The sequence below is a fragment of the Bubalus kerabau genome, chromosome 1, assembly GCF_029407905.1.
Source record: "Bubalus kerabau isolate K-KA32 ecotype Philippines breed swamp buffalo chromosome 1, PCC_UOA_SB_1v2, whole genome shotgun sequence".
Classification (NCBI taxonomy): domain Eukaryota; kingdom Metazoa; phylum Chordata; class Mammalia; order Artiodactyla; family Bovidae; genus Bubalus; species Bubalus kerabau.
In genome coordinates this window covers 33182514-33207641 of record NC_073624.1, presented here as the reverse complement: position 1 = coordinate 33207641, position 25128 = coordinate 33182514, and the positions used below count along the sequence as shown (strand labels likewise).

The 25128-nt window shown below is 40.4% G+C and overlaps 2 protein-coding genes across 6 annotated transcripts in view; one reads left to right on the top strand and one right to left on the bottom strand.

The window, feature by feature from the left end:
- Positions 1 to 44: 44 nt before the first annotated feature.
- GOLT1B (golgi transport 1B) lies at positions 45 to 15384 on the bottom strand. Its single transcript, XM_055571652.1, has 5 exons — positions 15204 to 15384; positions 5282 to 5373; positions 3517 to 3695; positions 2715 to 2796; positions 45 to 571 (listed from the first exon to the last, which is right to left on the bottom strand). Exons 1-5 carry the CDS (start codon positions 15226 to 15228, stop codon positions 533 to 535), a joined length of 417 nt encoding a protein of 138 aa, XP_055427627.1. The 5' UTR covers positions 15229 to 15384; the 3' UTR covers positions 45 to 532.
- A 69-nt stretch (positions 15385 to 15453) lies between these two features.
- The window catches only part of RECQL (RecQ like helicase), a 32557-nt gene continuing 22882 nt past the window's right edge, over positions 15454 to 25128 (top strand). For 2 of the 5 annotated variants that reach the window (XM_055571601.1, XM_055571609.1), the window contains exons 1-3: positions 15487 to 15587; positions 19133 to 19180; positions 19411 to 19548. Coding sequence is in view for 2 of the 5 variants with exons in the window: in XM_055571616.1 (XP_055427591.1) it covers positions 19165 to 19180 (16 nt within the window). In the remaining 3 variants the exon portion in view is untranslated. Of the gene's footprint in view, positions 15588 to 19132; positions 19181 to 19410; positions 19549 to 25128 lie in introns of those variants that run through there. The other 3 variants (XM_055571616.1, XM_055571594.1, XM_055571614.1) reach the window with 2 other exon arrangements.

Sequence of the window (25128 nt, the reverse complement as noted above, 5' to 3'; positions counted from 1 at the left end):
TTACCAAAAAAAAAAAAAAAAAAAAGGGATTCATACATCAACACTGGGTTTTCCTGGTTTTAATAGATTAAAATGACATAATCCAATCTAACTCATGCATCATTTTCAGAGACACAGTGCAACTGGAAATATTTTTGCCATTGCAGTGGACACTTCTAAAAAGCAAATGCCTATGGATATGCTTGCATCTTGAACATAAGAAGGAAAGAAATAGGGATTACAGTCCTCTAAGGATGGCTGTGTTTTGCACATTGTGGAAAAATTATAAAAATGGCCTTTAAAAGTTTCAATATGCATATAACATAGATTTCACCTCCTTCGGTTTGCTTGCTGACCTCTTAGATGACTTGGTTAGAAGCCTGTTTTCATCGCTTCTTTGTTAACTGTTGTTGGTACTTTGCAGGCTATACGTTTTAAACTTCTGTAAAGAACATTACAAGCTATTTCAGGTAATTTAATTTTGTGCTGAATATTCTTCAAAGGGTTTTATAAATAATACAATATTTTAAATGAGTCTTCAATTCAATGGTTGTTATACCATATTGTTGCTTTCTCCGACTTTATCTACAAACTGCAAGGAGAAGAAAAACAGAGAGTTAAAAGAAAGCCTAGAGCACTTAAAAATATCACATCAACACTTTAAATGTTGATTTAAAAACCCAGCTTTGTAAGATTTGTGGAAATTTAAGGTATGACTGACAATGATTAATCCAGTACTACTCACCATCTTCTGACACATAAATGTATATAAAAAATTTTTTTTCTACAAGTTTTTGCATGACATGTTATACATATGACTTTAAAAGTGCAACACGAGAAATGCAACACAATGAATTAAAAAAACTGGATAAAATGAAGTTAACGCTTCTAGCTTAACAAAAGAAAAATTAAAAAAAAAAAAAAGCTGAAATGTCAGCCATTCATGCATTAATGAACCCAATAATATTATTTCAACTGACCATTATTGTGGATCTCTTCTGGGCCTATGTAGTCTTTGAACAAACAGATTTAGCTCCATTAAGTTCAATAATTAACAACAGCTATTGACTAAAAATACTTTAAATGTGTATTCTGGACTTCAGACTGAAAGTGGCAATGACATTAAAAAGAGACTTAATGATGCAAGCATAAATCGATAATTACAGAACATAAGTTTTAACACACAGTAATGTAAGTGGTTATTTACTTGATTACTCCACCCCAAATATAAAGCAATTGGGCTTTCTTCAGCATTCCAGATGGTGATGCAAACACATGTTGAAACAAATTAATTAGTGAAGATATTAAGTTACATAACCCAAGTGGCTACAATACTATCAAAATGTAGCAATCATTTAACCCCTTGTTTTATGTCACTATTCATACTTTTACTTAATAATAAAAAAATAATAATATTAAGAAATGCTTATTTATTTTAATGAAGCAATAGTAGAAAACAAAATTTATAGCACTGAATGTTCATTTATGCAAATACTGAAGAATCCTTAAATTAGGGACATGATTAATAAGTACAACTCTATATAACTAGAAGTTTTAGTACATTCAAAAGACATTCTAAGTATAAACAACAGTGACTATTGTATGAGTTTGGGGATTAATGCAAATGAAATCAGGATATACCCCTATAAGCCTAGGTCCCAACATTTTATATTATTGCAAATAAGTGACTGGCACTCATGGATTCATTAGAATTTTATGACAAATTCAGGTGGAGAGAAAGCACATTTTCTCTCTAAAGGTGACTTCAAATATCTAGGTTATCTGAGCTGTGAGGTTCTGACTCTAAAACTGAAATGAGATCAGGCTTACAGTGGTACCTATTCCTTGGTGGGAAAGCCATCCTTTAGCTCTTTGAGAATTCAATACATGCTATGGAGTATCTCTAGAAGCATCTATGCAAATCTGCAAACATCTGTAAGAAGTTGATGGCCTGCCCTGGAGATACAGATTTGACAAGACTGTTCTAACTGTGGACAGAGCTGGAAACAGAATTTTATCATCTGACTCTCAGTATCACAATGCTTTATTTAATTGTTTCAACACACTCCATTTGGTGATACAGTCTAAGAGAGAACCTATTTGTAAGAAATAATGGTGTTCTTTTATATTATTGCTTCTAAAATTAGAGCTCTTATAAAAGTTAATTGAAAGGTGCTTTGAACTCTCAAAGAGAAAGGTAGCATAGCAATCCAAGTCACATGAAAAAAGGAAAACAACATTAAATGTGGATACAGTGAAACCAAATTTCAGGTTTTATAGGTTTAGTAATGATTATATTCTGTTATTCATTGTAACCACAATTTATGTGATGCAACTGTTTATATCATAATAAAAACATATCAATCATGTTATCAATTCCTCAAATTTCTAAAAAAAGCATCAGAGAACAATTATTTATCTTTAAAATTTTTATTTTATTTAAACAATTTAAAAATTGTAGTTGATTTACAACATTGTGTTAATTTCTGCTGTAAAAGCAAAGTGATTCAGTTATACATATATATACGTATATTCTTTTTTATATTCTTTTCTGTGATGATTTATCACAGGATGCTGAATATAGCTCTCTGTGCTATACAGCAGGATCTTGTTTATCCATTTCAAATATAATAGTTTACATCTGCTAACCCCAAACTCCCAAACCATTCTTTCTCCCAGAGAGCACTTATTTTAATGGTTGAAAAAAATATGTTGCTAAATATAGGATTACTTACCGATCTAATTCCAGGTAAGTTCAAGAGTGATCCAAGGACTGGCACTCTTCTAATAAAGCCAACAACCACAGGAAAGAAGCCCCTGGGAGAGGGGGAAAAGGTCTTAGAACAAACAGATTCTCTATCACCAAAATCCACTGTTAGCCACATAAAAAGAAATTTTGTTAAAATTTTGAACTTTTAAGCAACTTCAAAATTCAGTTACCATTTCTTCCCTCTCCCTGGATGTGATCCCTTCTTTAGTTGTGCTCTGTAACACTCTGCATGCACATCTATAACCACATTACTACTATATCCCACCAGTTCCTTTACAGTCTATTTCATGGATCAGAAATGAGAGATTCCTTAAAGCAGATTTGGCACTTGATATACCTTTCTTGAATAAATAATTTAATCAACCGTACTTAAAAGTGTTTTCTCACATTGCAAACTATTATTTACTTGGTAAGTGGCATTCATAAAATATTAAATGATCAAAACCTCCCATAATGTATTTGGTCCAAAATTTTTTAACATCTGCACACACTAAAGAAAGCATCATCAAGTGGCAATAACTGTGCAGTATCAGGTTCTACACGTTAAAATGCTGGATTGATCTATCACTGGTTGGTTGATGAAAACAGCAAACAGAGACAGAGTGCCTTGAGATGCCACCAAAGTAAATTTTATAGCATTGAAAATGCTTTACAAGTTAATTTATACCCTGACACAAGCAATCATCTGCACTTGATAAACACATCTGGGTTTCTGTAATAATTATCTGACATAATGGTTTACTGAAAGAATAAAATAGTTGACTTACCTGAACAAGAGAAAGAATCCATAAATTTCAAAGATCATGCCTATCAAAGGCCAACCAATCAGGACCACAAACACACCACCCAGGAAAAATCCTGTAGCTTTCATTTTATGTTTCTGGAAGAAGAATCTGAATGTTCTTTCTAAACCAATTACAAAAGCCAAGCCAGCCACAAATAAAACCTGCAAGAGAAGGAAAATTCAACATAGTTAAGCAGTTAAATGCATTGTTTATGCTTGAAAAGGAAGGTCAAAGCTAAATTCGATAAATGTTTAAGACATGTGCGTTTTAACATGGCCAATTGGCCAGAGAAGGCCACCGATGCACTCAAGAGGCAGAACCATGTTAAAGTGGTAGTTACATCCCTCTCTGCTCAGCCCTCTTCTGTTGTGATCAGATGAAGAGAAGCAAGACAAATGAGGCATTGCCCACGGGTGTCTGCACCTGCGGTGCTTTCCCCAGGTTTAGCTAGATGGCGAAAGCTTTGTCAATTAACAAGATGAGTCGCAAGGTGAAAGAGAGTAGGTGCCTGTAAAATATCAACTGAAGGGACTCCCGGTTCTGAAAACTTTTATCAGGACCGACAGCAGTTCCTACAGATGGGCGAAAATCTGACATGGCCCATTTGGTAGTAGAAGAAATCACACAAACCCAGGAGGAAGATCCTAGTTTTATTAATTCCAGAAGTCTGGGAGCAGCTGATATGAAATACAGCTGTGCCTTCTCAAATATATTCTGTATGTTTTCAGACAACGGACAAGAGATGGTGGTCAACTAAAAATTTGTTTTCTCCCAGGTTTTATTGCCAAACACTTGCCTTTCTTCATTACTGTACTTTGGTGAAAAATATTTCACACAAATATTTATTAAGCCTAATGTTTAAGTTTCACATTCTGAGATGCCAACGCTGTTGATGTTATTGTTTATTAAAACATTAATTCTGAACAATTTTGTTATCCTTTATATTTTCCAGTGTCCAATTGAAAGCCCAATGTTAATATACACTTCAAACTATTCCATCCTTACTCAATGACTTTACGGCCCTCTTAGGAGGGTTACTGGGCTTCCCTGGGGGCTCAGACGGTAAATCTCTGGGTTGGGAAGATCCCCTGGAGGAGGGCATGGCAATCAACTCCAGTAGTCTTGCCTGGAGAAATCCATGGACAGAGGACCCTGGCTACAGTCCACGGGGGCACTAAGAGTCAGACATGACTGAGCAACTAACACTTTTTTAAAGAGGGTTACTAATTTCTAGGGCTCTTGCACAGCCTTCACCATAGAAAAGAGAGTATACATTCCAAATAAACAATATACACACCTTTCTTAGCAAGCCAATTATTAATAGAGGTATATATTTTAAAGGTTGAAGTGGTTTTAAAAAACTCTTCATCTTATGCTATTGAAGTGAATTTTAAATCTCAGGTATTTCAAGTCAAAACAACATTAACAAATTTACCAAGACATGGGGCTTTGAAGTCATCTACTTCGAACTACTCAGAGGTAGTCTTGATTTTACTCTATTGTAAATCACATACCAAAATATTTAACCAAGCAGTTATGGGATTAGAAAACCTCATTAAGTGTTTACCTTTTATTTAAACAGTAAGCTTGCAAGTTTCATTCCTGATGGAAACAGAAAATGTAACAGGAATCTTCATATGAGTAACAGTGAATTATCTTCCCCCAGTTTTACAGCTGGCAATAATTCATTTGTATTAAGTTAAAATTTCATTATGAATGTAGTTAAAATATATGTTGAAACACTCACATTTCCAATAGCCAGTAGTGCTTTGTCAAAAAAGAGGATCATTCCAAAGAATAGGAAGAACACTCCAAATCCTGTTAATCCCATTCCAATTTCTGCAACATAAGTCATACAGTTAAGGGTAGAGCAAAAGTAAAGTTACATTCAGATTCCTGTAAACTAGGAAAGATTTAGTTTGTCTTTTGACTGATAAGGAAACATGGGTCCCAACACTGCAGGTTAACTTAACTTATGATGACGTTCTTTATGAACTATAACAAATTAAATTAACATCAGAAAATTACTCTCAAATTTAAAATGAGTTAAGAATTTCTGCTCCTTATACGAAACAGAGGACTTCTCACAAACATACCCATAATAGAGAAAGATGAATCAGGATTCTAAACCTTTGGTTATGTATTTTTTTCCTCCCAAGAAACCTTCTGGCTTCAGACATAAGTATATGGGTTTACTTTTACTTTGTCCCCTCTTCTCCTTTTATGTTCCAGGACTAGTATTTATATGCACAATACCTGCAGTTTCTTCTTAAAATGCTTAACCTACCAGAAATGCTACAGGACGTCAGTACAACAGACTTCACTCTATTATGCGCTGCTTCTCACAATGGCAACACGAGAGATTTTGAGAATCAAGTAGCTGTCTCCTCTAAAAGTTAATATTCAGAAGGTGAGGCATCACTTTGATTTCCTGATGGTTTATTATGCATTTATCTACTGTAAGTCTCTCTCAACTATGCACCTATTCACACATTTAGTCTGAGTCCTAAAACCATCTCTCCAACACTGTTTTACCTAATATTAACACTCTGGGTCTTTACTTCTTCACTCAGAAACAAAAAATTGTTGATCAACTCCTAGATGTTGGCAATTGTTCTAGGTACTGAGTATAGAGTAGTGGAAAGTATAAGCTTTTAAGGCTCTGCTTACTCTTTATATAAAACTAACAATTTTATTGCCTTTACATTCCCTAGACTTATCTGTACTTCTAAAGAGTCTCAACTTTTTATGGTTACAGTTGTACTAATCTGTTAATGTTACAAAGCACAATCCATGTAATTACTTCCTTGCTCATTTTAGTTTTGCTTGCAGGAAAACAGTCACCAATCCTTACTTTACCTAGCAGCACTACCTGTAGAAAATAATGGATCTGAACTGAAACTGCCATATTTTGGGAAATACAATTTTATATACGCAGTAGTGATTTCTGATCTGTTACCTCAGCTCCAGCAAGCTAAAATCTAAGTCACAGCTCCTTAAAAATTTAAGCCATGTAAAATGTTCCAATGAGTTAAAAATTTACGTGTCTTCTTCAACATCCTTCACTTTAATTTACAGTTAATGACTGCCTCCCATTCCAGCTACCTTTTTCTCTGAGAGTTAGACTAAAAGAATTCAGATTCAGTCCAGTTCAGTCACTCAGTTGTGTCCGACTCTTTGTGACCCTGTGGACTGCAGCACACCAGGCTTCCCTGTCCACCATCAACTCCCAGAGCTTACTCAAACTCATGTCCATCGAGTCGGTGATGCCATCCAACCATCTCATCCTCTGTCGTCCCTGTTTTCCTCCAGGCTTCAATCTTTCCCAGCATCAGGGTCTTTTCCAATGAGCTGGCTCTTAGCATCAGGTGGCCAAAGTATTGAAGCTTCAGCATCAGTCCTTTCAGTGAATATTCAGCACTGATTTCCTTTAGGACTGACTGGTTTGATCTACTTACAGTCCAAGGGACTCTCAAGAGTCTTCTCCAACACCACATTTGGAAAGCATCAATTCTTCGGTGCCACTCAGCTTTCTTTATGGTCCAACTCTCACATCCATACAAGACTACTGGAAAAATCATAGCTTTGACTATATGGACCTTTGTCAGCAAAGTACCTGTCCATAAATACACTGCAAAGTGTATACCATGGACATAAATTCTCATGAAAGTTGGAGGCTGATACTTTCATGCTTAAATGCTTCAGGAGAACTTACCAAAATAACTATTCAGATGTCAGACATAATTTCTGAGAGAAAAATATGGACAAATGAACAAGTAACAATACGTTAAATAACTAGCAGTTAAGATTTAATCACTGGCAGCTGGGTTACTTAGTTCAGTTCAGTTCAGTCGTGTCCGACTCTTTGCGACTCCATGAATCGCAGCATGCCAGGCCTCTCTGTCCATCACCAACTCCCGGAGTTCACCCAGACGCACGTCCATCGAGTCAGTGATGCCATCCAGCCATCTCATCCTCTGTCGTCCCCTTGTCCTCTTGCCCCCAATCCCTCCCAGCATCAGAGTCTTTTCCAATGAGTCAACTCTTCCCATGAGGTGGCCAAGGTACTGGAGTTTCAGCTTTAGCATCATTCCTTCCAAAGCAATCCCAGGGCTGATCTCCTTCAGAATGGACTGGTTGGATCTCCTTGCAGTCCAAGGGACTCTCAAGAGTCTTCTCCAACACCACAGTTCAAAAGCATCAATTCTTCGGCGCTCAGCCTTCTTCACAGTCCAACTCTCACATCCATGCATGACCACTGGAAAAACCATAGCCTTGACTAGACCAACCTTTGCTGGCAAAGGAATGTTTCTACTTTTGAATATGCTATCTAGGTTGGTCATAACTTTCCTTCCAAGGAGTAAGTGTCTTTTAATTTTATGGCTGAAGTCACCATCTGCAGTGATTCTGGAGCCCAGAAAAATCAAGTCTGACACTGTTTCCCCATCTATTTCCCATGAAGTGATGGGACCAGATGACATGATCTTCGTTTTCTGAATGGTGAGCTTTAAGCCAACTTTTTCACTCTCTACTTTCACTTTCATCAAGAGGCTTTTGAGTTCCTCTTCACTTTCTGCCATAAGGGTGGTGTCATCTGCATATCTGAGGTTATTGATATTTCTCCCGGCAATCTTGATTCCAGCTTGTGCTTCTTCCAGTCCAGCGTTTCTCATGATGTACTCTGCATATAAGTTAAATAAACAGGGTGACAATATACAGCCTTGAAGTACTCCTTTTCCTATTTGGAACCAGTCTGTTGTTCCATGTCCAGTTCTAACTGTTGCTTCCTGACCTGCATACAAATTTCTCAAGAGGCAGGTCAGGTGGTCTGGTATTCCCATCTCTTTCAGAATTTTCCACAGTTTATTGTGATCCACACAAAGGTTTTGGCATAGTCAATAAAGCAGAAATAGATGTTTTTCTGGAACTCTCTTGCTTTTTCCATGATCCAGCGGATGTTGGCAATTTGATCTCTGGTTCCTCTGCCTTTTCTAAAACCAGCTTGAACATCAGGAAGTTCACAGTTACTTAAATACAACCCATTTCTATTTTTTTTAACAAGTCCTAATGATAACATAGACATGTTGAAATGTTTCTTCAGAAAGTAAATTATATGGCAATAAACATACTATATGCTGAGAATTTACAATGAATTGGCCATTATGAAGTGCTTCACATCTCTTATAGAACTTAATTCTCCCAGTAATATTGCAAGGTAGGTATCATTATAGCATCTTAGAGATGGAGGAAACTGAGGTTTAGAGAACTGACTTCATTTGCCCAAAGTCACACACCTGGTTAAGCATTTGAACTCAGGTCTATTCAAATCCAAAGTCCCTGTGCTTAACCATCATGCCATACTGCTTCCCAAAGGATCCCCCTCCCCCCAGTTAAATACATCAGATTAAATGAAACTCTAGGGTATTGGGGTATGCTGAACTTCTGGGAGAAACATCTTTAGGTGATTTAAGTTTAATATAATCAGCTTGTTACTAACATAATGTCAGTTATGTTATTAAAAACTACAGTGAAAAAGAAAGACAATATATATGGTTTTACATTTAATGAATGAAAGTGAAAGTGACATTGCTCAGTCGTGTCCGACTCTTTGAGACCCCATGGACTGTAGCCTCCCAGGCTCCTCCATCCATGGGATTTTCCAGGCAAGAGTCCTGGAGTGGGCTGCCATTTCCTTCTCCAGGGGATCTTCCCGACCCAGGGATTGATCCTGCATTGCAGACAGACGCTTTACTGTCTGAGCCATGAGATGTCTAAACAAATGTCCTAATTCCTTTGGCAAAACTGGGGGGTTAAAAAGTATTACTGGCTCCATGTTTCATGTGGGCAACTTAAGACTCAGATTAGTAACTCATCCTTGATCACAGAATCGGCAAATATGGGTGTGTGTGGAGGGGGACGGGTGCTGAGTGGGAGGGGAGTGTGTGGGGTTTGGCTAGAATTCAAATCTAGTCTTGAGGCTCCACAGCTTATAACTATATCACGGGAACCGAAACATTCCACTGCTTTACCCAGTACAGTCCAGCAAGAGAGGGTTGCCGCTAACATTTTTGCCGAAACACCAGCAGGTTATTGCCACATAGTCCCTAATTTGAATGTGTCAAAAGACTCAAACTGGCCTCGCTGTTCAGCATGAACAGCATGTTTATTTTACTGGGTTTGATTCTGATGGTGAGAGGGCAGCTCCAAGTAGGGTTGAATAACCAGAGGGCTTGTGAATACATAGGCTTAGGGAAGAACTGGAGGGGAGAAAATGGAACAGCGAGGCCAGTTTGAGCCTTTTGACCCATTCACATCAGCGACTATTTGGCAATAACCTGCTAGTGTTTTGGCAAAAATGTTAGAGGCAACTCTCTCTTGCTGGACTGCACTGGGTAAAGCAGTGGAATGTTTCAGTTCCCAAGTTATAAACTGTGGAGCCTCAAGACTAGATTTGAATTCTATCCAAACCCCACACCACTCCCCTCCCACCTAACACCCGTCCCCCTCCATACACACACATCTGCCGTTTCTGTGATTAAGGATGAGTTACTAATCTGAGTCTTAAGTTGCCCACATGGGATGGGAATACCAGATTACCTGACCTGCCTCCTGAGAAATCCGTATGCAGGTCAAGAAGCAACAGTTAGAACTGGACATGGAACAATAGACTGGTTCCAAATCAGAAAAGGAGTATGTCAAGGCTGTATATTGTCACCCTGCTTATTTAACTTATATGCAGAGTACATCATGAGAAACACTGGACTGGATAAAGCACAAGCTGGAATCAAGATTGCTGGGAGGAATATCAGTAACCTCAGATATGCAGATGACACCACCCTTATGGTAGAAACACCAATACAGTATACTAACGCATATATATGGAATTTAGAAAGATGGTAACAATAACCCTGTGTACGAGACAGCAAAAGAGACACTGATGTATAGAACAGTCTTATGGACTCTGTGGGAGAGGGAGAGGGTGGGAAGATTTGGGAGAATGGCATTGAATCATGTAAAATATCATGTATGAAACGAGTTGCCAGTCCAGGTTTGATGCACGATACTGGATGCTTGGGGCTGGTGCACTGGGACGACCCAGAGGGATGGTATGGGGAGGGAGGAGGGAGGAGGGTTCTGGATGGGGAACACATGTATACTTGTGGCGGATTCATTTTGATATTTGGCAAAACTAATACAATTATGTAAAATTAAAAAAAAAAAAAGGAAAAGTGAAGAGGAACTAAAGAGCCTCTTGATGAAAGTGAAAGAGGATAATGAAAAAGTTGGCTTAAAGCTCAACATTCAGAAAATTAAGATCATGGCATCTGGTCCCAACATTTCATGGCAAATAGATGGGGAAACAATGGAAATAATTACAGACTTTATTTTCTTGGGCTCCAAAATCACTGTAGATGGTGACTGCACCCATGAAATTAAAAGACGCTTGCTCCTTGGAAGAAAAGTTATGACCCAACTAGATAGCATATTAAAAAGCAGAGATATTACTTTGCCAACAAAGGTCCATCTAGTCAAAGGTATGGTTTTTCCAGTAGTCATGCATGGATGTGGGAGTTGGACTAAAAAAAGCTGAGTGCCAGAGAACTGATGCTTTTGAACTGTGATGCTGGAGAAGACTCTCAAGAGTCCCTTGGACTGCAAGGAGATCCAACCAGTCAATCCTAAAGGAAATCAGTTGAATAGTCATTGGAAGGACTGATGCTGAAGCTGAAAGTCCAATCCTTTGGCCATATCATGAGAAGAAGTGACTCATCTGAAAAGACCCTGATGCTGGGAAAGATTGAATGCAGGAGGAGAAGGGGACGACAGAGGATGAGATGGTTGGATGGCATCACTGACTCAATGGACATGAGTTTGAGTAAGCTCTCAGAGTTGGTGATGGACAGGGAAGCCTGGTGTGCTGCAGTCCATGGGGTCGCAAGGAGTCGGACACGACTGAGCAACTGAACTGACTGAAAATAAACGTATTCTCTTGTGCGTTATTAAAGCTTCATTCTTCTTGCACACGTGCATGCGTGCATGTGCACATGCACACAGGCATGTGTATTTTTAAAGCACAATCTGATTAAAAAATCTAATAAAAGTAATTTATCTAAAATCAAAAGCTTACTGTAGAAATTTGACAAGGAGAGATATTCTTAGTCCAATGACAATCACCTTAAGCACTTTGATTTCTTATTTAAGACATTTCAAGGCAGCGCTGTCTATGCCCTTTCAAAAAGAGAAAATGTTATAATAAAAACTCAACTCAACATCATGGTAGAATTTAGGCAATGTGACATAATGAAGTAAAGCTTTAGAGGTAGCACGGCAACTGCCCCACTCCAGCCTCCTCAATAAATTTTGTGGGTTTTTTTGGGGGCGGGGTACTCGAAGGGATTACAGAATTCCCTTAAAAAGTCATGAATTGCTTTTTTACTATGACCAGTACTTGATCACTGTCTCCCAGAATCGGGATCCCAGAATAATCTTGGTAAGTCACTTGAATGATGGCCAACTCCTACAGTTGAACACACACACAAACACCAGTTGAAATCCGAAGAGCTTTTGGTCCACTAATCATTTTGTATTCTCATCCATTATCTATTTAAAACATTCAGCAAATGAGCAGCAAAGAGTTTAATTTCCTCCTCTTCATCACTGTAATGAAGTGAGGAGAATGCTGCCTATTCTGCCCATATTCCAACCCAACCCCCTCATTCTGGTTTTTGGAAGGATGTAAATTAGGAGAATCTATATGCCCAGGGTAAGTAAATAATATATATATGTAATAATCACAGACTCAGACAGGAGTATTAACAGATAGGAAAACTACGTAAAGATCAAGTACCTCCTCTGAGTAATTAGTAGTACTATTAGAAATAAATTCTAGCAATTTATGTATAGTATTCTGCTAAATTCTGGGTTTCAGTCAAGAGGACCAGAGTTCTGCCTCATAACAAAAATAGGCTCTGAATATTCTACCCAATCTCTCAAAAAATCAATGCATAATTCTAAAGAATAAATATCTACTGTTGAAACTATTTTTTGCTATGGGAAAATTTCATCCCTCTAAGATAGATTTCAAATAAACTTAACATCAAGTCTTCTTAGATGCTAGCAGGATACAGTGAAAAGAACAAAGATTTTTGAGCCTGCAGACCTGGGATCAAATCTTGTTTCTCTCGCTTTCCTCATGATTATACACTGGATTTCTTTTGAGCCTTCTTTAATTTATACAAGAGATATATTCTTCTTTGCTTTACAAGGCTCTTAGAACTAAAGAAAACATTTTACACGAAAGCACATGGTAAACTGATATGAGATGCTTTTATATAATCGGTAGTTTTATTATAACACTAAACCAAACCAAACCAAAACAAAAAACCAACTCAAACACAAAAACCTAGAAACAGAAAAGGACACTGTATTTTCTCTGATCAGAACAGATACACCAAAATGGGCACTCAAGGTGCAGACCCAGTTCAATCTGAGGAAGGGAGGGACCCTTCCTGGGGTGGCAGTGTGTGCAGGAGTTATAAGCAGCTTGGTGAAGTTCAACTTAGTCAAGACTTGAATCCAAACCTTACGACTTCACTTTAAAATAAGCCATTTTTTTGCTGGAGAGGGTGTGGAGAAAAGGGAACCCTCTTACACTGTTGGTGGGAATGCAAACTAGTACAGCCACTATGGAGAACAGTGTAGAGATTCCTTAAAAAACTGGAAATAGAACTGCCTTATGATCCAGCAATCCCACTGCTGGGCATACACACTGAGGAAACCAGAAGGGAAAGAGACACGTGTACCCCAATGTTCATCGCAGCACTATTTATAATAGCCAGGACATGGAAGCAACCTGGATGTCCATCAGCAGATGAATGGATGAGAAAGCTATGGTACATATACACAGTGGAGTATTACTCAGCCATTAAAAAGAATACATTTGAAAATATCATGTATGAAATGAGTTGCCAGTCCAGGTTCAATGCACGATACTGGATGCTTGGGGCTAGTGCACTGAGATGACCCAGAGGGATGGTATGGGGAGGGAGGAGGGAGGAGGGTTCAGGATGGGGAACACATGTATACCTGTGGCGGATTCATTTTGATATTTGGCAAAACTAATACAATTTTGTAAAGTTTAAAAAAAAAAAAAAAAAAAAATAAAGTACCTCAAAAAAAAAAAAAAAAGAATACATTTGAATCAGTTCTAATGAGGTGGATCAAACTGGAGCCTATTATACAGAGTGAAGTAAGCCAGAAAGAAAAACACCAATACAGTATACTAACGCATATATATGGAATTTAGAAAGATGGTAACAATAACCCTGTATACGAGACAGCAAAAGAGACACTGATGTATAGAACAGTCTTATGGACTCTGTGGGAGGGGGAGAGGGTGGGAAGATTTGGGAGAATGGCATTGAAACATGTATAATATAATACATGAAACTAGTCGCCAGTCCAGGTTCAATGCACAATACTGGATGCTTGGGGCTGGTGCACTGGGACGACCCAGAGGGATGGTATGGGGAGGGAAGAGGGAGGAGGGTTCAGGGTGGGGAACACATGTATACCTGTGGCAGATTCATTTCGATATTTGGCAAAACCGATACAGTATTGTAAAGTTTAAAAATAAAATAAAATTTAAAAAAAGAAAGAAAGAAAAAAAAAAAGCCATCTTTAAAGGAAGTTCTATTTTTTATTCCAAGACTGTTAAATTCTTAAAAATCTTTAAAATTCAATTAAGTTATACAGAATAAAAAAAAGGCATGGCAGATAAAATAAAGTGAGATTAAAAAGACTATCACTACCATCAAAAGACAGGAAGCACAGGGGTGGCAGATACGTAAATACAAAATTATTAACACTGACAAAAAGGGGTAGAAAACTACCCCTTTTATATTTTATATTGAAAGGGAAATTTTATATTGAAAGAAAACAGACAGCAATATCAATCTTAGAGATAAGATAGGCTGGAGAACTCAGTGGCAGACAGAAAGATGCTAAAATAATAAAACATACCACAAAGCACAACATACAATATTAACGAAAGAAGTCGTTTAACTGAACACAAAGTTTACGATTGGGAAGACAGCAGCCGGTAGAAAAGTGAAGCTATTTCAAGGGATTTTTAAAAGGTTGCTTCCAGTGGTGGCAAAAAGCAAATACTCAAAATATTTAAGCGTAAGCACATTTCCAAAAAGAGCCTATCATGGATGACATTTAAAACACGGCCTCCAAACCACCAGCAGTAACTTGTAGAGGACCCCAAGTATGTCAAGTGCAAAAATATCCCCAAGAGTGGGCCGCTGGCATCGCGCATCAAACTTTCTCTCGCGGCCGCCCGCAGGAACAAAGCGACCATCTTCCTGAGAGTGAGAGCGGCGCGACCCCCGCGCGCTCGGCGAAAGCTCCCCCTCCCTAGCTCGGGCGTCTCCCCAGACCCCACTGACTCTCCCCTCCCGCCAGGTCCGCAGCCGCAAGTCCAGCACCCGGCTCCTCCAGGAAGCCCTCCAGGGTCCCGCAGTCCTAGCTGAGTATTGCAGGCCACCGCCCCCATCGCGGAGCTTCATTCATTGACCCGGGCAAGCGGAGGGGAAGGCGGGCGAGACCCAGACTGAGGAAGGTGTGTGCGGGGCTTGAGGCGGGGCCTCGGGGCAGGTGCTTACTCTGTGTGTCCGTTAACGAGATCATGGCTGCAGAGGTGAGGGCGGCGGCAACAGCACCTCGGAGCGCCCTGGGTGTGGAGCGAAGTGGAGAGAATGAAGCCGGGAAGCAGCCCAGGCGAGAGCCGCCACGTCTTCCGGAAACACGCAGCCGCCCCCACCCTAGGTTCAAACCCGCTTCCTATTGGCTAGACCTGCTCCCAACATCAACCAATAATATCTGGTCTTGTTCAGTGACGCACATGGTGGCCACACCCCTTGACCATTAAGACAAGGGTAGTACCTGCAATTGGTTGAGAGGACCGACCCGGAAGGGTGAGTGCCCCCGGCTGGAGAGAAAGGAAAGCCTGGTGGCGGGAAGTTTTTATTGGAGTGCGACTGAAACGGGTAAGTAGTAGACCTGAGTCAGGGGGGTCTTGGGGTCGGAGATCGAGGAGGGGGAATGTTTTTCTTAACTTCACCGGGGAGAGGTTCTGGGGTAACCCCTGTTACCTCTATGAAAGAGCTAACATTCCTTTTCCTGGCAGATGGGGAAGGCCGGCTCACTTCCTTCCACCAATACGTTGGTGAGGGAGAAACAGGGATCCTCGCCCCTCTAATGGAACTCTCCATCATCGCCCAGTTCTAATGGAACTCGGGCCTTTAGGGGCACGTTCCACTGCGGGTCGGTCTCTTTATCACCAGCTTTTTCCAGGCAGGAGACTCGGTCACCAAAGCCTTTTATTTGCAACCACTGTTTATTGGGAAAAGCCAGAGGGGACGCCTAAACGTGACGGAGGGTTTTATTACATTGCTGTTGCATCTAAACCCAGGTGGCGGAAAGAGGGGTGTGTGTGTGTGTGTGTGTGTGAGATTTAGCCTCTGGTATTTGGTGTCAAGTCCCTGATGCCGGGAAAGATTGAGGGCAGTAGAAGAGGGCTTCAGAGGATGAGATGACTGGACGGCATCACCAATGAACTTGGGCAAACTCTGGGAGATGGTGAGGGACAAGGAGGCCTGGCGTGCTGCAGTCCATAGGATCGCAAAGAGTCAGATAAGATTGGGCGACTGAACAACAGCAACACTTGATGTCAGGCGTGCATGACTGACATGAGACCTTGTAAAGTATTTCCGAAGGTTGCTATCAAAAGTTCAGATATAGCAGAAGTAAAACCACTGAATCATGGAAGTAGTAATTAGTAAAGGTTCATTGTGTATACACCAAAAAGACAGTTTGCCAACCAAGAGCACTCAAATCGAAACATGAAATTAGGCTCAGGGCTATATAGTTAATACAAAGCAGCTTGTTTAGTAAGAGGGCTGCTGCTGTTGCTAAGTCACTTAAGTCGTGTCCGACTCTGTGCGACCCCATAGACGGCAGCCCACCAGGCTCCCTCATCCCTGGGATTCTCCAGGCAAGAACACTGGAGTGGGTTGCCATTTCCTTCTCCAATGCATGAAAGTGAAAAGTGAAAGTGAAGTCGCTCAGTCGTGTCGGACCCTCAGCGACCCCATGGACTGCAGCCTACCAGGCTCTTCCGCCCATGGGATTTTCCAGGCAAGAGTACTGGAGTGGGGTGCCCTTGCCTTCTCTGAGTAAGAGGGCATTGACTGTTTATTCTTCACACTGATTGGTTATATTAACATTTTCTTAAAAGATGCAGAATTGGTTAGTGGTTACCTCTTAGCAATCTTGGGACAGTGGGAGTTTTGCTTCTGATTTCCAGAGGCAGAAAGGCCAAGTGCCCCAGGTCAAGTTAGTCTTTCAAAATAAGCTAAATTAAGCTTTGTTTGTATGGCTCTGTTGGTTTTGTCTGCCCAGGGAATTTTCAAGGCTGATCTCCCTTTGTTTTGGATTTTAAACAATGTCTAGGTATACTTCTGACAGACCTGCTATACATAGCTCATTAATTTTTGAACATATTTTACATTCAGCTAGGTTTTGCTATTAAATCACATCATTTGGGGATGGAGTTTATAAGCAGTTTTTTAAAAATGATATAATCAAAGGAGTTGTTTAAAATAGTGGGGGGAAATGGTTGTAGAGTTGTAGACTACATTCTTTCATAAGAGTGGAGAAAGCTTCTGCTTTCAATCTCAGCAAACCTGTGTGCCTGGATGCTAAGTCCCTTCAGTTCAGTTCAGTCACTCAGTCGTGTCCAACTCTTTGCGACCCCATGAATCGCAGCACACCAGGCCTCCCTGTCCATCACCAACTCCCAGAGTTCACTCAAACTCACGTCCATCGAGTCGGTGATGCCATCCAGCCATCTCATCCTCTGTCGTCCCCTTTTCCTCCTGCCCCCAATCCCTCCCAGCATCAGAGTCTTTTCCAATGAGTCAACTCTTTGCATGAGGTGGTCAAAGTACTGGAGTTTCAGCTTTAGCATCATTCCTTCCAAAGAACGCCCAGGGCTGATCTCCTTCAGTTGTGTCCAAGTCTTTGTGACCTATGGACCATAGCCCATCAGGCTTCTCTGTCCATGGGATTCTCCAGGCAAGAGTACTGGAGTGGGTTGCCATGCTGTCCTCCTGGGGATCTTCCCGACCCAGGGATTGAATCTGTATCTCTTACATCTCCTGTATTGGCACTAGTGCCACCCTGAGCCTTCACTATATGCAAGGCATTTTACTAGGCTACGGGGATACAGAGGTGAAGTGACTCAATCTCTACCCTGCTGGAGAATCTTACACTCCAGGTGAAGGAAGGTGAAGGTGAAATCGCTCAGTCGTGTCCGACTCTTTGTGACTATAGCCTACCAGGCTTCTCCGTCCATGGGATTCTCCAGGCAAAAATACTGGAGTGGGTTACCATTTTCTTCTCCAGGGGATCTTCCCGACCCAGGGATCAAACCCAGGTCTCCTGCATTGGAGGCAGACGCTTTAACCTCTGAGCCACCAGGGAAGCCCTGCAGTCCAGAGAAGGAGAATTATATTTCCATGAAATGGTGAAGGCATGTTCATATAAATAAAGAATTAGAAGTCCTTGGTTTACTCCTCTACTTAAATATCTTTTAGTGTTGTGACTCTTTCAAGCTTCTTAGCAAGTCACAGAAGACCCTACCTATTTTTCCAGCCTAGTGGTGGCTTTAGAATTCTACATGAGGCAGGGCATAGCGTGAGCAATTTGAGTAAGGGTAGGGTGCTGCTGAAGCTACCTTCGGAGAACACTGACTTAGTTTCAGAAAATGTTGGTTGTCCATTTCAGAGTTGGAAAAGGTGTTCTTGGAGATTATGGATAAGCTAAATAAAGTTCCTACCCTCCAGACTCACACCTCCTTTCACTTGCTTGTGTGTACTCTTAAGTTTTAACCATTCAGAAATATTTCTTAATACAAACCAGTTTTTTCCCCATTTCTGAACTCTTTGTGTTCTCTCCATCCGAAATCTCATCCCTCCATGGAATACCAATTCCTCTTTTAAAACTGAGCCTAAATTGTAACCCTGTAGAGCAAATATTCAGTAAAACGTTAAATGAATAATTTACTTTGTTAACGGGTTTTGCTTCATCTGGGATATTTTAATCTATCCAACTTGCTATTTGTAAAATAGGTTCCACCATCCCAATTTTACAGATAGGGGAAGTGGCTGAGAGGAACAGATTGTTTTAAGTTTGCTAAAATCACACACAATAATGTAATGGTAAAGCTGTTTAACCTCTACACTTTGCTCTTTTTTTGCAACTTCACTAAGTATTTGCTGGGTGTTTGTTAACTATTTTTGGTGTCATACTTGTTGTTATATTTGTGTGACTTTGGTTACTTCTCTGAAATCTAGAGAATTCTCCATGAACAGTAGAGTGGGAAGAACCATGTAGTATTGTTGAAAGGTCACTGCAGTATATAATTTACTTTCTAACATTTTTTGTGCTCAGTAATGACAGATTATATTGAGCATTATCAACAGTATTGTTTTTTAAAAAAATGTTGCTCTGATTTTTCTTTCACTTTTAGGCAGAAATTTGGCTTTCCAGTTCAACTTCACAATGGCATCCATTTCAGGTTAGTAGAGATTATTCCATTTTGTGGTTCATTCTGTTCTCTTTCTAACTGTGTGTTTTTCTCTGTCCCTACCCCTCAGTTTTACTGTGAGTCTTAAACTACTTTTAAAAAAAGTTTTAGTAGGAATAAATAAAAATAAATTTAGAAAATATTTGTCTTAATAATTCTGATTATAGGTATTTTTCCATATTTCTTTTTATTGTTGTAAAATATATTTAAACATCATTTAGCTACTTTTAAGCAGACAATCAAGAGCATTGCATGCCTGGCGTTATGTGCATCTGCATTGTGTTCAACCGTTGCCAGTATCCATCTCCAGAACTTTTCATCACTCCCCACTGAATGCCAAGACTAGGTGCCTGGAAAAGGTAAACATGGATGTCTTTCTTTTATACATTAAAAGTATTTTAAATAGCACCACTTAGGAACTTACCTTAAGGAAATAGTGGAAGAAGTACATAAAGCTCTTGAGTCAAAGATGGTCAATGCAACAGTGTACCCAGTGAACAATAACTTCCACTCCCCCCACTTCCCTGCAGCCCCTGGTAACATCATTCTGCTTTCTGTCTGGGACTTTGACCTTTCTAGGTACCTCATAGAAGTGGAGAAGGCAATGGCACCCCACTCCAGTACTCTTGCCTGGAAAATCCCATGGATGGAGGAGCCTAGTAGGCCGCAGTCCATGGGGTCGCTAAGAGTCAGACACGACCGAGCGACTTCACTTTCACTTTTCACTTTTATGCACTGGAGAAGGAAATGGCAACCCACTCCAGTGTTCTTGCCTGGAGAATCCCAGGGACGGGGGAGCCTGGTGGGCTGCCGTCTGTGGGGTCGCACAGAGTTGGACATGACTGAAGCGACTTAGCAGCAGCAGCAGCAGCATAGAAGTGGAATCATACAATATTTGTCCTTTTGTGTTGTCTTTGAGGTTCATCTGTTGGGTACCATGTATCTTTTTAAGGCTAAGTAATATTCCACTGTATGGATATACCACCTTCTGTTTATCCACTTGTTTGTCAGGGGACATTTGAATTATTTCCCTTTTCAGCTTCTATGAATAATGCAGCTACAAACATCAGTGTACAAACATCTGTTTGAGCCTCTGCTTCCAGTTTTTGGGTGTATATACCTGCAAGTGGGCTTCCCTCATAGCTCAGTCGGTAAAGAATTCTCCTGCTGTGCAGGAAACCCAGGTTCTATTTCTGAGTCGGGAAGATCCCCTGTAGAGGGAAATGGCAACCCACTCCAGTATTCTTACCAGGAGAATCACATGGACAGAGGACCCTGGCAGGCTACAGTCCATGGGGTCGCAAGAGTCGGACATGACTTAGTGACTAAACCACCACCATACCTACAAGTGAAATTGCTGGATAACATTTCTGTGTTTAATTTTTTGAGGAACTACCATACTGTTTTCCATAGTGGCTACACAATTTTACATTCCCACCATGCAATACATAAAAGTTCCAAGGACTGATATGTTTTTTGATAGTGTTTTAGGAACCTAAGAAAATTATAAAGTAGAAAGTATAAATCACTAATAATGTTACTACTCAAATTAATACTGTACCATTTAGATGTATTATTTTCAACAAAAATTTTCATATTTTTTACATAATGTTTGGTAATGTGATTCTTAAAAACAAAATGTAGATAAAGAATATAGACATACTGTAAATTTTATGTTGTCGATATTGTTTTTAATACTGCTCTGTATTTTGTTGTTTTATAGTAGCATTGAAGAATTAACACTTTGAGTGTTGGTTTTGAACTTTTAGGTTGTCTTTACTTTTAAAATATAAAAAAAGTTGTATTGGACATCTTTGAATCAAAAGGTTTGTGTACTTCTTTGATTATTTCTTTAAGATAAGTTCCAAAGTGGTATTATTTGAAATATTTTTAAAATATAAAAGAAAGACATCTGTTTTACCTTTTCCAGGCAGCTACTCTTGGTATTTTGATGTATTTCCTCACATTGTTTGTTTTTATAAACTTGACCAGATTCTTTTGTGCTTATTAGTAAAGTTTTGCTGTTTATTCAGTTAAGAGGTGGATGGTAAGAGGGAGGAACTTATTCTATGGTTATTTTCCTGTTCTTTGTAGGATATAGTAAATATGACCTTAGCACTGACTGTGGAGTAACAAGTCTAGGTTCTTAACAAACTTTATAGGAATGGTTTTCTTAAGTATGGAATCCTCCTCTCCACACCCCAAAACTTTACAATTTATTTAAATATAAATGTGAAAAAAATAGTGACATAGATTTTGTCTTCATCTCTCACCGCTTAATGATTCATACTAATAGCCTAAGGGCTAATAATAAATGATAACAATTGAAGTTATATTAAATGCTAACCCAGGTATTCTTCACTAAGAGACAAAAGTGTGGGTTTCACAGATGTTACTAAACCTTACTGTAGATGGTGACTGCAGCCGTGAAATTAAAAGACACTTACTCCTTGGAAGGAAAGTTATGACCAACCTAGACAGCATATTAAAAAGCAGCGACATTACTTTGCCAACAAAAGTCCATCTAGTCAAGGCTATGGTTTTTCCAGTAGTCATGTATGGATGTGAGAGTTGGACTATAAAGAAAGCTGAGTGCCAAAGAATTGATGCTTTTGAACTGTGGTGTTGGAGAAGACTCTTGAGAGTCTCTTGGACTGCAAGGAGATCCAACCAGTCCATCCTAAAGGAGATCAGTTCATTGGAAGGACTGATGTTGAAGCTGAAACTCCAATACTTTGGCTACCTGATGTGAAGAACTGACTCATTTGAAAAGACCCTGATTCTGGGAAAGATTGAGGGCAGGAGGAGAAGGGGATGACAGAGGATGAGATGGTTGGATGGCATCACCGACTCGATGGACATGGGTTTGGGTGGACTCCGGGAGTTGGTGATGGACAGGGAAGCCTGGCGTGCTGCAGTCCACGGGGTCGCAAAGAGTTGGACACAACTGAGCGACTGAACTGAACTGAACCGAACCAAACCTTACCTCAGTTGAAATAGTTATTTTTGGATCATATCAGTGAGTTATTCTGTTTAGTAAGACTTTACTCTTTCTCAGTAGGATATGATGTTTTAAAAGTTGTTTATTTATTTATTTATGGCTGCACTGGGTCTTCACTGCTGCACAAGGGCTTTCTCCAGTTGTGGCCAGCAGGGGCTACTCTTCATTGTGATATGCGGTCTTCTCATTGTGGTGGCTTCTCTTGCTGCGGCTCCCAGGCCCTGGAGCGTGGGCTCGGTAGTTGTGGCGCATGGGCTTAGTTACCCTGAGGTGTGTGGAATTTTCCCAGACCAGGGATCAAACCTGTGTGCCCTGCATTGGCAGGCAAACTCTCAACTTGTTGTGGATGACCAGGGAAGTCCCTGGGATATGATTTTAAAATAACCAAATAATGCCATAGATCAATTTTATTTAAGAAGAGATGATTACTTTAAATCATTGCTTTTAGAATATTTTACCCTGTTCAAATAACCCACCTCTTCTATTGTTCTACCCACTTGTCGACCTGTATTTGAAATGCCTCTGAAATTGCCTTCAGATAGTTTGTTGAGTTGGATTTGGTGGTTCCCAAAGGAAGTGGTAAATCACTTCCTTTTCACTGTGGCCTTCAGTATGGGAGATCGCTAGAAACTGTCCTGCTTCTGAAGAATGGTACCTCCCTTGTTTCAGCTGTAAGCTTAGGAGCAGGATCCCTGCTCGATGCTGTGTGCTCTTGAGATATAGTAATAAGCCCTCTTCATGATGAATGATTGAAATCCTTCCCTTTTCAATCTCATCTCTCATCATACAGGTCATGTGTTGTCCAAGCTGGCATTAGAGATGGTTATAGTTTTGAACAAAAATATTAAAAGACCCTGATTTTTTACAACTAGCTCTACTTTCTTATATTCTGAGTCAATCAGGACTTTGTCCAGGGTGCAGTGATACTGACTTTGTAGCATAGGTTGACATTATCTCTGTTAGGTGGGATTCAATGAAAGAAGCAGAAGCACTGTGAGTGATAAGAGGGATTGACTGTAGGAATTCTTGGTGGGAATTTGGGAAGTGTTTAGGCTCTTTCTTTGTGTCTGTTGGTGGGCCTGGCATCAGTGGTGCCAGTAGATAGGAAGAGAAGATGCTTCTGCCAAGGGGATTGCCCAAACAGAATGCTGCCTGTGAAGATGAATCTCACCAGAGCCTGGACCAGTCTCTGGTTGCCTCAAAGCCTCCAGTTTAGGTGAGGCAGCACCTGTCAAAATGCTGGCGTCCTTCCCTGTTGAGTCGCACACAATCTGGCTGAGTGTTCAGAGAAGCCCAAGGAGGAGAACCAACAGGATCCAGAGGAACTGCAGGCACCTCTGTTTTCCCAAGGATATCTAGCAGCAGCTAGAATCACGGGCCCAGCTGCTGCCCCATGCCGGAGAGGTCACCAGACCTGATCTTGCACTGCCCTTCTTAAATATGGAAAATATAGCTACTGCTTCACTTCCACCTTCTAAAGCTCTGGCTCCCCAAGTTGACACAGCTCTCTCTTGTCCAAACAAATGTATGCTGATCCTCTCCCCTGAAGAGGACAGGAATTCTCTTTATTCATCTTTGGATGATGCTCATTCCTCTTCTTGCTCAATCACATTCTCCATGATAATCTTCTAACTTAAATCCTGAGATACAAAGTTAGTGACTATTAACACCTATTATTTTAGGATTTAGGGGAATGGGAGCCAGAAGGTCAGTCTATCCATCCATTCATCAACTAACTAACCATCAACAAGAGAAATCCAAACTTGGCTTCTACAGGAATGTCAAAATAAAGGAGAAATGCTTAATAGCTATTCCAGTTCTTGGGTCTCACCTGATCATGTGGTTATACCTATTATTTTATAACTGCCTTTTCAACTTTCCGTATCCCTTTGTTCTCAGCAAACAGCTCACCTGGTCATGGGGCCTTGCCTGGTGGGATTTGCCTTAGCAGTTTGCTTGTAATGGGTTTTTGTGGTTTTCCATTAATTCTAAGCAGGGGATGTGGGAATACCAAAAGATAACCCTAGAGCAGGGGTTATCTGCTCTGGGATCTAATACCTGATTATCTGAGGTGGAGCTGATGTAATAATAACAGAAATAATATGCACAGTAAATGTAATACACTGAATCATCCTGAAACCATACCCTCCCCCATCCCACCCTGGTCCTTGGAAAAACTGTCTTCCATGAAACCGGTCCCTGGTACCAGAAAGGTTGGGGACCACTGCCCTGGAGGATCCCCCACACTCGAGACACACTGCTCCTCACCTCTGCAGTGTCGTAGCAGTCCAGTTTCCTTTAATAGTCAGGATCATTTGCCCCAGCCAGGCCAGTAACCCCTTTCTTTGCCTTTTGGTTTCCTGGCCATGGGAACCCAAACTGGCCAAGTGGTAATCAACTTACAGTTAAATGGAACCATTGCTTTTTCCCCTGGTAGAAGCAGTTCTAACTGGGCAACCTCTAGACTAGCAGAGTCCAAAGTTTCAGGGATGGGAAGCAAACATTTCACTAGTGGATCACTAAGGGTAATAGGAGCCATGTTTCCAACCCTGTTTCCCAGGCCCATGAGTCCTGGCTGTGTGAGGAACAGCACTATTCACTGTTCTGGTAGTAAGCACTCTTGTTACTGCCTTCCACTTGGTCCTTCCTACCATAATAGTCCTTACTCTTAGGTCAGGAAACCAGCCAGTTGCTGAATGCACGCATGCTAAGTTGCCTCAGTCATCTCTGACTCTTTGCGACCCTATGGACTGTAGGCGGCCAGGCTCATCAGTCCCTGGGATTCTCCAGGCAGGAATAGTGAATTGGGTTGCCATGCCCTCCTCCAAGGAATTCTTCACCACCCAGGGATGGAACCTGTTGGAACACTTCTGTGTCTCCTGCACTGGCAGGCGAGTTCTTTACCACTAGCGCCACCTGAGGGTATCTGTTCTAATTG